Consider the following 19694-nt stretch of genomic DNA (forward strand, 5'->3'; position numbering starts at 1 on the left):
AATTACAGGCTCCTGACTTGGGACAGGCACATACATAAATAATGTGGCGGGGTTAAACATGTTAGCGGGATCCCAACCATCCCCTCACCTGGGACAGTGGTATCACAGTACAACATAAGAATATCAATTGACCATATCAATGAAAGTTCATGTTAACTCAGAACTGCTGACTAGACTACTGGACTGGTGATATTATATTTATATAAGAGCGTTGGTAAATGCATAAATACGTAGAAACGCTATGAGTTATATGAACAAAGTGGATCTTAAAAGGATATCCAAATTCACCTTAAGTCTATTAGGTAAATATTTTATATTAATTACCATGGAAGATAGAAGTCGCCAAAGATGATATTTTTTATGTATTTATATTCACCATAAAATTCAGATTAAATTATGTGTATGATGTTCATTGTTCCTCAACAATGAAAACAATTATAAGCAAAAAAAGTCAAATTATCTGCAAATGTCAGAAAAAAAAAAGTTTAAGCGTATGTTGTGTATTGCTAATCACAGAAAGGGGTCAGTTCCACAACTGACAAAATGTGACCAGAGTGTTATTTGTCGCATTGATTCCTGGGGAATAAGTAAAACAAAGAGATCTGTCTCAATCCTTAATCAATAGCACGACACTTAACAATATTTTACATCTATCAACTGTTTCATCTTTTACTTCGTTTATTATAACTTTGTGTTAACGTCTAGACCTTAACAATGTCTGAATTCATGACAAATTATTAAGGTTTCAGTCATTGATAACAATTTTTAGTTTAAAAAGAAACAAATCTTTTCAACGATCGCTCATATGTGTGCAGTGTATTTAGTTTTAAAATCAACAAAATACTTTATATATTTATGTAAATCATGAATTTAAACCAAGCTAGCTGCAGTCATTCAGCAATAAAGTACAAATCTTTTTATTGAAATGTTAGATACAAGATGATAAAGTCCCTCTATCTTTTAAAAGGGGAATTTAATCAAACATAACGTTTATATTAACTTTTAAAAAACATGAGATCAACCCCCAGATATGCTGTTGTTACTATTTTAGTCAATAACTGTCTGACTCCGACTCATACTACGAGTCAAAGTTAGACAGTTTTAATTACTGGGGCTGTTTCAAAACAATTAATTAAAATATTGAAAACATTGTGCTTTTATAATTTTATACTAATTGAAAAGTTTTTTTTAGCTCCATTAAAGCAAAAGTTTTCGATTGTATATATGTGTTTAATTTTGTTTAGTCGTTCTTGTATTTATAACGAACAACTTACGAACAGGCAAACAATCATAAAACAAAATTTGGTTATATTTCCAACAAGACAACTTTTCACCTGATACCAAATGATTTTGAGGTTTAAAACTAAAACATGTGTAGGTCTGCGTACAGACTTTAACAATAAGCAAACATCTTACCTCATAGTAAGCTTAAAAACGTTCCAAAATGACATATGTAAAGCAACCAAATGAGAAAACTAAAACTTATTCCTTTTTAAATGCACGGTTTCAGAAATAGAATTTAAAAAATATTGCTATATAATATCAAATAAAGTATTTTCCTCCCTGAAGCTACACCCATCTCCATATCCTATCAATGTTCATTTCACACACTACTCAGTTCAGCGTTTTGATTCTTTCTTTCTTTTTGCCTATTTTATTTAAATCTACTTAGCCAACATTTTGCGTCAGTCACCGTTAGTATCGTTTGATTTCAAATGTATGCTTTCTTTTTAAAATTGTTTGAAGAGTAGCTTATTCGAAAAAAATCCAACCTGCAAAACTGAAAGGTTAAAGATCTTGAAGCGTGGTTTGGTTTTTTGTTAGAATTGTTTTTGTACACTGGCAAAATCAGAAAAACAATTGCAACCTAACTTGACAGGGATGATGATTTAAATGACACTAATTACTAGTATTGATCAAACTTTTTATAACCTCCAGTTGGTTATGTTGCAGCTCACATTGAAGAGAGGCTATCGTTAATTTAACTCACCACCTGTTCAAACATTTAACTAAAAACCGGTATTTGCTTTTTTTAATACTCTTTGTACGTGGAATGTAGTCGTTAGAGCGAATACTGTTCGGCATAAGAATGTAACAGGGTATGCTGGCATGCCATAAAAGTGCGAGGTTTTGCTAGCCACAAAACCAGGTTTAAACCACCATTTGTTCTTAAAATTTCCTGTACCAAGTCAGAAAAATGGCAGTTGTTATCTTAAAGTTTATTCTATGTGTGTTGCATTGCGTTTGGTTTTTGTTGCACTTCATTTTCTGTTGTTTCGTTGTTTTCCGCTTATCTCATGTTACTAAGGATAAAAACACATGAAAAATCAGCATTTTGATCTTGTAAAAAGCAAGGTTCATACTAATACCAATACAACACGTTCACGTCAAGATATGCTTGTTATGTTTTTAAATAAAAGTTAAACACCAACTCTAACATATCCATCGAACCATTTTCAGGCAGTAATATAGCAAATATTTTATTGCGATTCTATCGGCCGAAGTTTATCCAAAAATGCCTGCTACTGACGCTGGATATCTGTAAAAAAAACCATTCAAAATATTATATTCTGCTTTGTTTTTTCATGTATAACATCTAGCGTTCGTTACATAATTTTTCTTTTGTTGATTGAAAGGTTAGTTTTGGATAGATCTAAATGGCGTTTTAAGGTTCGTTTGCAGATTTTAATTGGATAATACAAAAGAGACATTGTACTCTATATCATGATTTTTAATCTTATACCAGTTCTGCCTCATCATATGTGCTCGTTTTTTTAACATATGGATGGTTTCTATGTTCATGACGTCATACTTATATCTTAGAAGTTGAGATCAAACGTTCTGCACGTTGACTATAAAAAGTTTCAAAGGAACGGAAAAACTATGATAAACTCTTAAACGCTAAGCGACAGAACCATTTAAATAAACATTTGCCTGTAATTCAATGACATAAGGTAAAGGTGTACAACAACATGTCGCAGTATATATGTATTATTATCTAGAAACTCACGAAATAAGAAAACTAATGGGAAATTACTCTTGAATCGTTGTTTCGAAATCTTCCTGTATCTTAATTCTCCTTCCCCGCGATATTAATAGCTATTTTATGCTAATGTGGATTTAGCAATCAACAATCAATCAATCTTAACATTCTTAACTTTATGTTTAAATTTTAAAAGATTTCATCTCGCGAAGTTAAATCTAGCATTTGCAAAGCAAAGGTATAAAAAAAGTTTATGCACACAGGAAAACGTAATTGTCCAATTCTTCTTTATCTTTAAAGTTACTACTTCACATTTAACCAATAATCAGAAAACTGAACATAAATATATTAAACGTAAGAACTTCATTCTTTCAAAAAGTGACTTCCCTTTCATGGGTGATATATTTCTGAATCGCCTAATTGATGCTTCAGTGTTTCATGTTTTATCCCGTTTTCAAAAGCCTTTGTCCACCTTCCTGTCAAAACTCAGTGGATTTCAATCGTTGAGGGAATATTCCGTTCGGTTGCCTGCAGATGTTAACTTCAACGTAATTTGGTCTCTGATGAAGACTTGTCTTATTATCGATCAGATCATACCATTTATTCTGATTTCTATTTGATAATGAAGATATTCTTACTTCACCATCAAGTTTTCATCGAAATGAATGCAAGGTAAGCATGGTAAGTATGAAAAATAATGACAGAACCTGAATTTGTCAAGCGGCAGTCAAAGGGAGTACAAAACAGCTGCCGTAAAAATAAATAAAATGAATACAGTAATGTCGGGTAATAATAGTGACAAACATTTGTCCCTAGATATGGGTCAATGATTTCACTACAACTGTGTTGTATAAGTCAAAATTATATATGTTTGCAGCAAACATATGGATGTTGAAAAGGTCATGAATTAAATCACCAATTAGAAGTCAGAAAGTGATTTAATTATACTCTCTAAAAGACGAAAATAGATATTAAATTATAGTGTATTATGAATGAACTATTGTGACTTAAACATGTTAAATAAATACCAAGTGAAAGCAGTCGTGTAAATGTTCATAACGTATTAATGAGGTCAACAATATATTATGATCAAAGTTATTCAATAAGACTTTAACCAGGTATTGTATCATCGTGATATTACTTTTTGTGAAATTTGAACTATAGGCAATTTTAAAATTCTAAATATTTGTTTAAGATTTATTTTAAGTTTGTTATACATACTCCATTTCACAAATAAAGTGCGATTCTTCTGAACAGTTGTTATCATTCCATTTTCCAACGTTTCCTGTCCACTGGACTATCTCGAGACAGTTTTCACCATATGGGTTTGCATTTTTGTCTATGTTTTGGACAGATTTGTAAAAATTACTGTATGTTAAGGGTTTTCCACTAGCTGCCCAAACCCATACACCCTCAATTACTTCATCTGTTCCGCCTATCCAAAAACCTTCAACAAAAGGGTAATATCATTTTATTTCTATGGTTCCTCTTTTTCTCAGTTTTATGAAGAAAATAATTTGAATTCAACAATACTATAAAGCGTAGGAAATGAAAAACAAGGACGAACAAATCATGTTCGTGCATTTTTTTTTTAATAAGAAACTAAATAGGATCTCTGCTCTGTGAAGAAAGTTCATACACGAGTTTCACATTTATATGACAAAAACTATCCTATATCAATTTTTATGACGCAACTTTCTTACAGGTCATCTTAATATGAAGTATTTTTCACCCAGTTTACGGATGGATGATTACATTACTTGAAACTCTTTGTTTAAAGGATTGCTTATGATAAGCAATTTCCTTTAAAAAAAAATCATGATAGTAAATACAATCCATGGAATATTATGTCAACTTAGAGATATATTCAACGATTTCAGGCGATATCGACAATTCTACATAAAATGGAAAGTTCACAATTGGGAAGCAAGCTTAAATCATCTGTGTTGTAGTAGTTTTGTTTTCAACTGACCTAATTGAATATGCCGGTACCAAAAAATCAAACAGGATATTTGTGGGGATTGGAAATTAACAAAAGGGGAATCAGCAAATAATATTTCTCTTCTAAGAGTCATTTTACGTACAATTTTATCCATGTTAGCTTAAAAACATCGTTGATGTATTATTGGCTTGCCAGCAGAATTTATAATTTCAAGGAAAATTTCAATACTTTTTACCGGATATTTTACGTCAATATAATCTCTGTGGTATTACTCATCTTTTACTTTATGGCTTTTTGAATATTTCATTTCTTTATACGCAAATATAAAAGAACGCACGACTGCCAACTGATAAAAGCATGATCACTATATTTAGTAGTTTTCAATTTCAAGTTTACCTAGCCTCGTATCTTTTGAAACATCAATTTCAAAAAGATGTTTTGCATTTAGCTTTTCTATCTTTCGTTTTTTGTCTTCAAAATCTGAAACTTTTTTTAATAATTGATAGAATAGACTACCATATTCATGTACACTAGAGTAAGTTCTAGATAGGCATTCAAAATTGTTGCCATCTCAAATATTGCTCTGATTATCGTTATGAACGCGTCAAAGTCACTATTGTTTTTCTGTTTGTCTTTTTCATTTTTAGCCATGGAGTTGTCAGTTTGTTTTAGATTTATGAGTTTGACTGTCCCTTTGGTATCTTTCGTCCCTCTTTCAGGAACCATTTGTGTCGGGGATAAACGGGATGTTTATTATAATAGGTAGATTTACTGAATTCTTTGGAGATCGTATTGATTGGTTAATAAATGCGTGTATCATGTTTTTCACAAGAAAGGTTGATATATCAAAAAAGGTAACGACAAAGTGAATTTTTTCTTTAGGGAACGACCTAAACTTAAAACAAAGTGGGTTGGGGGTATGGTTTATTTCCGCAAACAAATGTTTTGATTCCCAATTTCATGAAAACAATATTGAGGTCAAGCAGGGTTGTAATCTCTATGACAAATTCTTATTTCCCATTGTCAATACTATTAGCCAAATCTTGTAGGGTGCTGAGAACTTTTAAAAGTGGTGTTCAAACCATTTTCACAAAAGGGGACGAACGATACCAAAAGAGGGACGAAAGATACCAAAGGGACAGTCAAACTCATAAATCTAAAACAAACTGACAACGCCATGGCTTAAAACGAAAAAGACAAACAGACAAACAATAGTACACATGACACAACATAGAAAACTAAAGAATAAACAACACGAACCCCACCAAACACTAGGGGTGATCTCAGGTGCTCCGGAAGGGTAAGCAGATCCTGCTCCACATGTGCCACCCGTCGTGTTGCTTATGTGATAACAAATCCGGTAAATAGTATAATTCGGTAGGTCACATTCATGAAAGGGAAGGGGATAGTAGTTACGACGTAAGGAACATATCCGATATCATTTGTGAAACGGTTATTCTATAACGGTCAATCAACTCGTGATGGCGTCCGTAAAATTTACGAAAGGGATGATTTCAACTTCACCATTTGGAACTCTTGGTTTAATAGCTTCCTTGTGAGCAGCAACCCTCTATCAAGAAAATCATGATAGGAAATGCAAGCACGGGAATATCGTATTATTTGGGAGATATATACCCCGTATGCAGGTGCTGCTTGAATGTTGCTACTTAGAAATGGAAAGTTCACAATTGGAAAGCTAAAATCATCTCTTTTGTCGTAAAGTTTTGTTTTAAACCGACATTCATTGTCAATTTCTAGATGTAAGTCAAGATATGAGGCCGACTTAACTGTATCTGTAGTATCCTTTATCTTCTCTTCCTAAGAAGTTCCTGCAAGAAGTCAGCCTCATAATAATAAAGAAACAAGTCGGCAAGTAGAGGGGCACAGTTTGTTCCCATTGGAATGCCGACAGTCTGTTGAAAAACATGTCCTCCGAACGTAACAAATATGTTGTCAATCAAGAAATCACAACATTGCTTGTTGAAATTTCCATCTTCCTTCTTCAAGCGACTCATAGCTACAGCATTCAAATGTATACACTCTTATGTAAAATTGTACACATAAATTATGAACCTAAATTAATAAAAATTTCTATACGACTATATACCTACCCTCACCATTAGATAATATAGGAAGCGACAAATCTGGTGATGATGTTTTCTGTGTAACAGTTCGTGTCGTTGTTGTTATATGTGACTCTGTTATATTAGCATGGTAAGGCACTTTATTAAAAAGATATTATATTATTAGACGATTCAACAAGGCCAACTTTCCGTTTACCCCGTTTATGAAAATTAACGAATATAGTAAATATTGTTATAACAATACAAGTTAGACTGAGAAAAAACAATTTCAATTTTAAATGACCTATCTGTTATTTATATATGAAATGAAGAAAACTTAAAAAACAAATCGAAATTACAAAGGTCCCAAAATACATGAATTACCAATGGGTTATACAGGTAGAACAACCCCGGTGTGTAAATTAAAAGTACTACATAATCATGTTTATTTAGCGGCATGAATATGTTAAATATGAGTATTCGAAACAAATAGAATCAATATAAAGGTATTATGTGATAACTTCAATAACATCCACGAATTTATATCATTGATTTGTCCAATCACGGTCCTATAATCTATCGATACCTATATGTTTTGGTAATGTAATTGATCATCTGATTACCTTGACTGTTACGGACGTCTTTAAAATATCTTGGGTCACCGTGTTAGATGTGTACTTAAAGATATTATAATCTTATATACACATGATACATGCTTATCGATTTAATTGTTATTGGCTTTGAACTATCTGAAAGTAACTGAAAGTACCTTCGAATATGTACTTATTGTCCTTTCTGTGTTTGTTATTTTTGTAGTGTGCTTTGTATCGATCTGAAAAGTTTTTAATTTAACTGATTTTTATAGTTATGTTGTACTGTTGTAACATTTCCTAGTTGGAAGGGTTTGACACCAGAAAACATATGCAACCCCGCCATATTATAGTATAAGGGACCTGTATATACGTTGTTGTCGTGTGTTTTTGATTAATCTTTTAAGACGTTATACATGCCCTCATAGTTACATGATTTATTCATCATAGTTTTACATGTTATAGATACCCTCTTGATAATCATAGTTATTCCTCGACCCTTTTCATTTTAAACGTACCCTTACATTTATCAAATGTTTTCCTCGTCCCTTTACATGTTATATATACTTTTACGTAAACCAGATTTATTTTCATCACTTAATATGTTATACATACCGTCGCATTTATTACAGTATTTTCTACAGTTAGTCCTAGACCAACCAGCATAAAATGTGTCAGTACAAACACTATCTCCATATTCATCACAGTTAGGTAGTTTGTCTACACACGGGGGTTTATCTTGAGAGACGAATGTTTGCAAGGAACAAAAACAATTCTATGAATTACACAACTGTAAAATCTTACTGTTGTTTTGAAGCAGTATTTAATTTGTCATTTTGAGTTGTAAAAAAAAAGGCTTGTCATTCTGTCTCGCTTCAGTTATAATTATTATCAATTATTCACATTTCAATGAGTGCTTACATCTCATACATGTATATCAACTTTGGTGTTATCATGTATATCTATTATATAGTCAATTTTATAAATTTATGTTTGCAAAGTATGAGTTATTCCAAATACTAAGAATATTCTTATACCAGGCAGAAAATCTTGACCGTATTGGTCACAACTTTTTGGAATTTTGGCTCTCAGTGCTCTTAAAATTTGTACTTGTTTTGGCTCTCGATTTTTTTTATCTGAGCGTCAAGGGTTAGTCTTGTGTAGACGACACGCGCGTCTTCATTGTTGGGTTATGGACCTGGTACCTTTTGATAGCTATTGTGTGTGCTTTTCTCTGTCCTATATGTTCTCCCATTTATATGTATTGCAGTCATGTCATGTTATGTTGTCATTTAAATGTTATATTTATCATTGCCATACAAGCATGAGGTTTGGCTAGCCACGAAATCAGGTTCAACCAACCATATTTGTTGTAATTAAATGTCCTGTACCTAGTCAAGAAAATTGCAATTGTTATCGTATAGTTTGTTTCTGTGTGTGTTACATTTTAGTGTTTTGTTTCTGGTGTGTCGTACTTCTCATCTTATATTTGATGTATTTCCCTCAGTTTTAGTTTGTAACCCGGCTTTGTTTTGTTTTTCTCTCCATCGATATATGAATTCGAACAGCGGTACACTACTGTTGCCTTTATATATCCCAGTGGACACGTGATACTTCAAATATTGTATTGTTCTTTTTCTTATCTTAGTCTATATTCCTAATTATACACAAATGGATGACTTCAAACTAGATTCAGTGTCAAACGTGATTATATTAACTGTCAACTTCCCATGTCTAAGCAGTTCATAACCCTGTGTCAATTTGGATAAATATCTTTTAGGTAATACGTTACACTTACTCCTTCACATTTGCATTGTATGGACGTTATAGACAACATCTCAAAACATGAATCCATCAAAACATAGGAACAAGTTTTATAAAAAAAAACGGTGCTTATTAAAGAACCAAATAACCAGTCGATATTCCTTAGGTTATACAAATAGGAATGAATGAACTGGTTAAAAATAGGATAATATAGCATTTCATTGACCCAACGACATTTCTTCCAAAATTTTATGGTGGGAAAGATGTCAGTGCGTTTTACTGAAATGTTTTAACCACTTGCTTCTGACAATATTCAGGTTCAGGAAATTACATAGTCAAAGTCTCATGTTGGACGTCCATTGTTTACCAAACAAAAAAATTCTATTGTAAGAAACAGTAGGTCGTTCTTTTATCCAAATAGGAACTTTAAAGATTTGAACCACTGAGTTATTAACTAGTAAATTAAAAAATGAAATATTGATTTACGTTTTTTGATTGAGTTAAGCCTGCCAATTAATATTTTATCGTGTGTTTTTCTATGTTGTGATGTTATGCTATTGTTTCAGAAAACGGGCGAAGGTTTGGATCCATTAAAACGTTTAATCCCGCTGCAAATGTTTGCACCTGTCCTAAGTCAGCAATCTGATGTACAGTAGTTGTCGTTTGTTTATGTAATTTATACGTGTTTCTCGTTTCTCGTTTTTTTATATAGATTAGACCGTTGGTTTTCCCGTTTGGATGGTTTTACACTAGTAATTTTGGGGCCCTTTATAGCTTGTTATTCGGTGTGAGTCAAGGCTCCTTGTTGAAGGCCGTACATTGACCGATAATGGTTTAACTTTTTTTAAATTGTTATTTGGATGAAGAGTTTTCTCATTTGCACTCACACCACATCTTCCTATATCTAGTTCAATACCTCTGGTTTATATACTTTACTTGTAGAAATGTTGTTAATGATCTTCGAATTCATGCTTGTAAGAGCGGGAAAATATGATATCGTGACAAGAAAAAGATTAATGATATTTGACCCAGTTTGCAATAATAAATGTCTAACATTATTTTTAAATGTAAAACAATAGTTATTCTGTTTATTGTATTTAAAACTTTTGCAATTAGACCTAACGATTACGCAGTCCTTTATCAACAATGATCAAAGTGTCAAGAGAAGAAGTTTAAGACAAAATAATAAATCAGATTGTAGTCTTTTTGAAAAAACAAAAACTTAAAAAGTGATCAATTTAGATAATATAATACAATGTGTGAAGTCAGCGTACTGTGTTTAAGTAAAACAGTATATATATTCATATATAATTCATAGATTTATATTTAGTTTTGAAACGTAGTCTACATAATTGAATAGCTGAACTTTATAAAGTAATACAAGTATATAATTGCTGCATTGTCTAGTTTAGCAGTTGCACTTTCTACAAGTGCTCGACAGTAACAGTAATTGTTAATCTCTTTTTATGGTATAGTAATGTTATTAGTTGGTCGGACTTCAAGATAAATATTGGAAATATGTACTTACCAGGACAATAGCCACATCTAGATGGACACTTTGCTTTAGCCCAAGGTGAATAGATTCCCAAGCATTTCTCGTCACCATAGTTCCAACAGTTGTCCTTTTCATCCACACATCCTGAAATATTACTTAATATATAACGTCAGGGTACCCAAATTACACATAGAGGGTGGTAAAGGGTTATTTCGTGTAACGTTTTTGGTCTTTTTATTTCTCGTTTTTTCGTGTTTTGCTCGATTTGCGGGCATCGTGTTTTCACTTATTCATTTTCCGTGTTTTTTTTGTAGTCGCTCTTAATATCCCAAGCCCAGTAGTCAGCACTTTTTGTGCTGACATGAATTATCATTGATATTGTTATATTTATAAATTAACTGTTTACAAAAGTTTGAATTTTTTGAAATACTAAGGCTTTTCTACCTCAGGCATAGATTACCTTAGCTGTATTTGGCAACACTTTTAGGAATTTTGGATCTCAATGCTCTTCAACTTCGTACTTTATTTTGCTTTTTTACCTTTTTTTGGATTCGAGTGTCACTGATGAGTCTTTTGTAGACGAAACGCGCGTCTGGCGTATATATAAAATTTAGTCCAGGTATCTATAATGAGTTTATTTAATTGATCGTGAATGTCCCGCATTTAATTGAAAATTCAGTGTGTTATAATACCTTCAGAAATTTATGTTATCTAATAGAAGTTGACGTATATTGTAACCATTCTACTTTTGCCATATGTACGATATTATGAAGTCCTTCAAATTACTATGAATAACATCTCCCCCAAATAAGATGCAAGTAGCGGTTGCTAAAAGGTGACCGCAAAGTTTTCATTGTCCATTAATAATAGCTACATAATCTCCAAGAACGGCATAGTAATAACTTCTGATTTTGTTTTCCTTAATATTTAAGATTTTATTTCTCGTGCTTCGTTTTTCCTAAATTTAAATTTTTCGTGCAACGTTTTTACGATTTTTATATTACGTGTTTCCGTGTTCAGTACCTTCCTTTACCACTCTCCACATATTTTGACAGTTTTTAAACTACGTTTATTTATGCTTCAGACAAAAGCGTGCATTATGTATTTATTTTGTAGATGTATCATTATTCACAATATGGTTTCACCAATTTATTTTTAAATTCCAAATGAAATCATAAAAACTAGATATGTCAAAGCGACAGGAATGGCCCCGTCTCAAAAAGTTGAAAAAATAGTCAATTAGTTGAGTATAGAAAAATGTCCATATAACTGTCATTTTCAACAATTTTTAAAGTTGTAAACCCTTAATTTTGGCAAACAAAATTAGCGGAGCGGAAAGAATCTTAAACTTGACCTGTAACCCTTCATGGTTAGCTCACATACCAAAAATCAGCCCAAAATCTGAAAGCATTAAAAAAAAAGGTCCGTATTAACTGTGATTTTCAAAAAATTATCAAAGTCAAAAGCTCGAAATTACAGCAAAAATTAGCCGAACTTAAACTTGATCTGTAACTCATCATGAGTAACTCACATACCAAAAAATCAGCCCAATATCTGAAAGCGTTTAGAAAAAAACTCTGTATAACTGTGTTTTTCAATAATTTATCAAGGTCCATAGCCTATTATTTCGCCAAAAATTAACTGAGCGCAACAAAACTTAAACGTGAACTGTAACTTATCTTGGTAAACTCACATACCAAAAATCAGCCCCATATCTGAAAGCTTTTAGAAAAAAACGCCGTATAATGGTTTTTTTACTGAATGACAGAATGACGGAATAACGGAATAACGGAATTACGGAATTACGGAATGACGGATAAGGATAAAACTATATGGCACCGACAACTTCGTTGTGGGGCCATAAAAGTTGGTCTGAACTGACTTCTACACCATCAATGACTCTGTAATGTGGAGTACCCAAATCGCACCCATGCTTACATTCGCATCGTCAAAAGTCGGATAACAGAGTTTTCTTTTAATTTCTTCAAATATTTTGAACAATTGGATATTATTCCATGCTTACTGTTTGTTCATTTTTTAAGAAACGGATACTTGTTACATATTGTATTTGCTATTTTTGTGCCGACGTTTTCATACGTTTTGCTTTTTCAGTAAACACTTCATCTGTTGATAAATACTGTGAACGTTTTGTGTATGTCTTATATATATACCTAAGTTGACATACGTACGTAGTATCAAGTCATGGAAGACAAATTGTTTAGTCTCTAGGAAATCTCTTAAGATTTTTTTGTAAATAAGTGCAATTTGGGTACCGTGATGTTACCTTGTTCCGATGACGAATATATCTTCGGCGCTTTGTTACGAAATTAAATGTATGCACTGACACTTTTTGCACTAATTTGTTACATACAGTAATATACAATACCCGTTACATTAGTCTGTTCTGCTGTATTTTGTGCATTTGTCTTTGTTGGGTTCAAGTCTGGAAGGATAAATAAAACTCGTCATAGATACTAGGATTAAATTTTGTATTTACGCCAGACGCGTATTTCGTCTACTAAAGACTCATCAGTGACGCTCGAATCCAAAAAAAGTTTAATAGGCCAAATAAAGTACGAAGTTGAAGAGCATACAGGTCAGATTTAATTTTAAAGCCGACTTTGTAACAAATCATTCATAAGTGAAACATTTGGAAGTCGAAATGATTTAAGTGAGTTACAAAATGAACGTTAAAGTCAATAAGTTAAAAGAAAATTGCGATTTATCTTTCTTTCTTGAAAATCTTGCACCCACCATATCTTTTTATAAAAATGGTGGCACAAAAATAAACTTCGCTATATGAAATTCATTTTGTTGGTATGCTTTTTACATCCCCACTTCAGCATAGTCTCCAGGTAATCTTGTAGATGTCAAGAAAAATAAATATATTACCAAGGATAAGGTAAAGCCATTTTTATTTGAAGTATTTTTGAATTGGAATATAATTGTTTACAAGTTGGGATATATTTAGAAAGAGACTGTAATTAATTACTAATATCCAACGTTTAAATCCATCAGCTTCAAATCAAGCAAAACTACAAAGCAGCTTTCAAACAAGCAAAAATTAAAGTAAAACAAAGTAAACAATTAGCGGAAAGTTTGAGAACTAGTAAACAAAAAATAACAACAAACATTTCAAGCACAATTAGTTAACTGAGATAAACTCAAATGGGAACAACCAAACAACTGTTACACAAAACAAATAACGTATTTGCATCAAATTTTCATTGCTTTCTTTGTTTCTTCAGATTTTATCTCTATGTTAGAACAGATAGGTTTATGATTTTATATAACTTTCTAAAGTTTTGATAAACCATGCCTAAAACGCCGCAGAATTTATTAATCGTACATTAAATTGTCAAGGAATGAAATTATCTTCCACTCTTATATTCTCTGGTGTTATAATGTTAACCTTTCTATTGTTTATATGAATATTCAACATCTTAATACTGGTATAATTATGGACTGCAATATAACATACCTGTTGACGGTACTCGTGTGCTGTTGTTGTTAATAAAACTTAAGGCAGGAACTGAAAAATATAATAATTTAGCATAAGAACTTTATTTGTATTAAAAAGCATATGTCAGTCATATATAATTGAGGATAGAGTTATATGAAAAAATACATAAGTGCAATTTTTTTATTCATATATCAAACTCAAAATATTTTGGTAACCTAGATTTTACTTGCTTTCACAAATAAATACATTTAATATATATTCGAAACTAGCAGATATATGAATGTATTTATACACGAACAACAATAATTTAACATGTCCTCCCAATGTAACCATTATTTTTTTTTAAATCCCAATTCACTGTTGTTTGTTTGTAAGGTGGTATAATACATTATAGAGAGCATATTTTTCATTCTCTAACACACCTGTGCATTTATTGCAAGTCTTTCTACAATTCAAACGAACAAATCCACTATATTGATTGTCGGAGCAGGCATCACTACCAAGTAGTTTACAGTAATCTATTTTGTCTTGACAAGGTGGAAAGTTTCCTGCAACCAAAACAAAATACTACGTTCGACATCAAAGACAAAACAAAAAATCCATGTACGGTCAATTATTTTTACATCTTATAAATATATATATTTATACAATTCGTCAAAACATCAGCCCAACAATGTTAGATCTGTAAATTTGCTTTCGCATATTGTTTGTTCTTCCCTCGCCGGGATTTGAACTCATGCTACTGATATATCGTGACACCAAATCGCCGGCACTGTATCCAATGCGCTAGACCACTCGACCACCTGGCCTTCACATATAATAAAGCTTTCGGCGACTGGGTGTTACCTCTCCTCGTTAGTTTTAATCCAGCGTCGTAATACAGTTTCATTATTTATAATGCATGAAGATGGAATTGTTACAGATCAGCTAAAATATCTGTTGTAAAGGATCCTACAAATTAATGCAAGATAGAGTCACAGAAATAATTATGTTTATAAGTACATCTGAACCAGTGACAACTGCCTCTCTTTCTCTCTCACTCTCTCTCTCTCTATATATATATATACTAGAACACACCTGTGACTGCATTAAAATAGATAACTATGTGGATTTTTAGTATTGGTATTATCATCTGATGAAGTCTTGCTGATTATAAGATGGACAGTCTTTTGTTTCTCTGCTTTCAAAATCTTTCTGTTTGCACCCGTCAACCTGGATCTTATCAATTATTGGTAATATAGGGTTATTGCATAAATAAAAGGGAATATTTTCCCCGAGTAGAATTGTATATTGCACAAGCCTGCGAGTGCAATATATGTTCTACGAGGGACAATATTACCCAATATTCCTGCAATAACCCTTTTATTGTTTAGTAATATGATATTTGAAAGTAAAACTTGATTTAAACTAAGATTTTGTCGTTGATGTCGTCATGCATTTTGAAGATTAATTGCACTAGTGCAATATTAGAATTTTTTGCACGCTAACTTTTGTTACTTTCCGTGGAAAATATTATATTGCTATGCAATGATATTAATTATTTGGAAAACAAAAGGGCCTGGAATGGAGGAATTTTTAATCCACAGCATTGTCCTATATAAGTTATAGATAAAGTTGAATTCTTTGATTCGCTGTTTTTACGTCATGCTGGCTAACAGATTTAAAACTGTACATTTACGCCTTATTTTAAGTCTAGATTTTAATATTCGTATTGTCATCTTATAAAGCTGATTAAAATACTACAATAGGAAACAATGTGACAGTGATTGAAATAAGCAGTGTCATCCCTTTGATAATGACCCGTTTATATCATGTATATAGTAAATCCAAAATTTATCGTTCGGTGGTGCGTCTGTTAGATGCGGAACGTACAGATAAGGTAATAGAAAACAAGGGTATATATACAATTGGTATCGGTATCGGATTCGACCAGTAACTTGTTAATTATTGGCAATATAAATTATGTGGAAAACAAATTGGTATGGAATGGTGTAATTGTTAAACAACACCATTGTCCTATATTAGCTATATATCAAGTTGAATTCTTTGATTTCTCGTTTTTACCCAATGGCGGCTATCAAGTTCGACCTCGTTATTTTATTATCATTGATATATATTGTACAATGTATTATACTTAGACATCAAAATCAAACAACAACTTCGTTAAAAAGAAAGGATGTGATATTAACTTGCTGGTGTAGACTAAAATGATATTATATATAATAAATACGTGTATGATAAAAGAACAATGCAATGTGCTAAATTTAAAATATGTATAAAAGATAGGGGTCAAGTATTTAAAATATGACATAAACTAACAGCTAAAACAATAGATGTTTGCATGAACTAAATGTTTGTGTTTGATAATGATCATTGTCTAGGAAACTGTAAAAATGTTTATTTATTTTTCACAATTGAAAACCTTTAAGAAGAAAATAGAATAAAGTCATTGAATCTAATAATGAATATCGAACAAGCATATATAAACCAATCACATAGTTATAATGATCGGCAATAATTATTTGTTACCTGGACAATAACCACATCTGTAAGCACAATTTATCTTTGCCCAAGGTGCATATTTGCCTACACATTGATTGTCGTCGTAGTTGAAACAGTTATCTAGTTTATCACCACATTCTGAAATACGTATTATATGAAATATACACATTGGCATTTATCTCTTAGCATAAGAAATATTTCTACTGTTAGTCTGTTTTTGATTTTGCATATTTTTAATATAATGGAATTTGATGCGACTGTGATAAAAGTGAGAGGTATAGCTAACTATAAAAGAAGGTTAAATCCAATTTTCATTTGAATTCAGTATTTTTTGTGATATCACTTTTTGATATCTTACAGTCAAATATGAATCCATCGGTAAATACATAAACCAATGGTGTTTATTTGTCTAGACATTGTGTGTCATTGTAGTAAAACATAAATTTATATATTACAGAAAATAAAATTATGTTTAAAATGTACGTTCAAGTCTTCGCTGTTTTGTGAATCCATTCTTTATACGTGTTATGGTATCTGTTATGAAGTCGTTTTCTGCTTAAGTCTCTACTGATGCGAGTTCCGAATGATACGCTCTACAGAAACTCTGAAAATATAATGATGCTTTGAATAGACATATGTAAAATGCTTTTAGTTTCAGCAACTATCATGTGAATGTCACGTCTTCTTTCTTCTGTTATTAAAATATATGATGTCGTTTTTTCTATATAAAGGGAAATGTTTGCTGCTCTCTAATTGAAAACACAATTCATATTGACGTCAAAAATGACAATTGAATAGGTGACATTTTAAACGATATTCAATATCATACTTAGCCTGTAATCCAGTGTTTGTCGTTTGTTGATGAGTTACATATTCGTTTTTCGTTCATTTTTTGTACCAAAAATAAGACCGTTAGTTTTCTCGTTCGAATCGTTTAAACTTTGTCATTTCGGGGCCTTTTATGGCTAACTATGCGGTATGGTCTCTGTTCATTGTTAAAGGCCAAAGGCCACACGATGACCTATAGTTGTAAATTTTTGTGTCATTTGGTCTGTTGTGGAGAGTTGTCTCACTGACAAGCATACCACATCTTTGTTTTTATGATATATAGAGAGTTTTGGATGAATTAGATTGATTATTTACCTTTCATTTATGAAGATATTGACATTATACAAATCCTTACCATCGTTTGTTTATGAATTCATGTTTTGACGACTTTCGTGCGTTTTCCTGTAAATCCCTACATTCGTTCGACATCGTTCAATCATTTTCTACAGTCATTTAATGTTTTAGTTTTTCAATGTTTTTTAAGTATAAAATAGAGGCAAAGAATGACAAAGAAAGATTTTAACTAATAAGTCGATAGTACATGTATACTGTCTTCGCCAGGTAAAAAAAGAAAAGTCCAAAACACTTACAAACAACAGAAAACGAAATAATAAGCAATACGAACCACATCAAAAACTATCATTGCATCTTAAAAAAGGGTTCAACTTACCGCTGCATTCGCCCATGACTTATGGCTATTACTTATAAAGTAGCAGGAATTTCCAAAGTGAAACCAGCCTCTTTGACATTCTGACTGTGTATCAGATATCAAAACTATTCAATGATTACAAAAAAAACCAAAAAAACAACGTTATGACAAATGTAAATACTAATTTAAGGAATACCATGAATTGAATATATATAATTTTATTTTGAATTTAACACATCATCTGGTTGGCTGAAATAATTTTGATTAATAGCTTCTATACAAAAATTTTGCCATGTGACCGTGATGTCATCAATATTTTTTTCATGATTGCTCCTTGAAAATATAAAATAAAATTATTAGGAATGCTTGTAATTTTTTTTTTTTGTCTATTAGAACCAACATAACAAATGTTTTGCACACTGTAAAGTAACCCGCTATGCGCGTTATTGAATTATAGATTAACAATTAAATCAGTTAATGTGTAAATACAAGGATTAAATTAACTTCAATTATCTTTTTATTAAATTTTGCTAATTTTGTTTGAAACTCAAATTGAAATAGATCTCTGTGTAGAACGCAACAAGTTTGCTACAGAGTGTGTGTGTGTGGGGGGGGGGGGGGGGGGGTTGAAGCGGAGAAAAATCGGTCAAGATCAGTTCCAGTAGCTAAATTGCATTGATGAGAACTGTAAGTTCCCCGCTTCAAAACCGCCAACCCGTGTCAAATAGGTATCAAAGGTACCAGGCTTATTATTTAATACACCAGACGCGCGTTTCGTTTACATAAGACTCATCACTACCGCTCAGGGAAACAACATTAGAAAGCCAAACAAATGCAAATTCGAAGAGCATTGAGGACCCAGAATTCCAAAAAGTTGTGCCAAAAACGGCTCAGATGATCTGTGCCTAGGATAAGAAAATCCTTAGTAGGAATATTACAGTTGTTGTCCATTCGTTTGATGTGTTTTATCATTTGATCTTGCCATTTGATTAGGGACTTTCCGTTTTGAATTTTCCTCGGAGTTCAGTATTTTTGTGATTTTTACTTTTTCTTCATACTAATTATAATTTTATATTTTTTTTGAAAAGATAAACGTTGCATGCCATTTTGTAATTTTGATAAAACATTTGCGCGTCCTTTCTCATATGCAACTATTCCAGTCATAATAACGTTCGATAACTCTGCATGTGACTGGTTTAATTAAGATTAAGAAAAATGTACTGGTTACCCGTGTGATGATTTAAAAAAATATATAGATATTTCAATTTTGTTACCATCCATTCGAGGTTTTGTTTTGTTAAAATAAAAATTATTATAATATGATTTCATAAACAATCGTTCAATTAATACAAATATATATAGGTCTTGTCAAAACATCGTGATTGGGCCATGTTGCCATGTTTGTTTTCTTTGGT

General features: G+C 31.9%; 1 protein-coding gene across 1 annotated transcript; it reads right to left on the reverse strand.

Annotated features, from left to right (window-relative positions):
* Positions 1-2467: 2467 nt before the first annotated feature.
* On the reverse strand, positions 2468-18316 carry LOC143049482 (uncharacterized). Its single transcript, XM_076223099.1, has 11 exons — positions 18301-18316; positions 17286-17336; positions 16830-16940; positions 14723-14848; positions 14319-14369; positions 13224-13280; positions 10871-10981; positions 8194-8316; positions 7037-7147; positions 4205-4430; positions 2468-2539 (listed from the first exon to the last, which is right to left on the reverse strand). Exons 1-11 carry the CDS (start codon positions 18314-18316, stop codon positions 2506-2508), a joined length of 1017 nt encoding a protein of 338 aa, XP_076079214.1. The 3' UTR covers positions 2468-2505.
* Positions 18317-19694: the final 1378 nt, after the last annotated feature.

This window comes from Mytilus galloprovincialis, chromosome 10 (assembly GCF_965363235.1).
Source record: "Mytilus galloprovincialis chromosome 10, xbMytGall1.hap1.1, whole genome shotgun sequence".
NCBI classification, from domain to species: domain Eukaryota; kingdom Metazoa; phylum Mollusca; class Bivalvia; order Mytilida; family Mytilidae; genus Mytilus; species Mytilus galloprovincialis.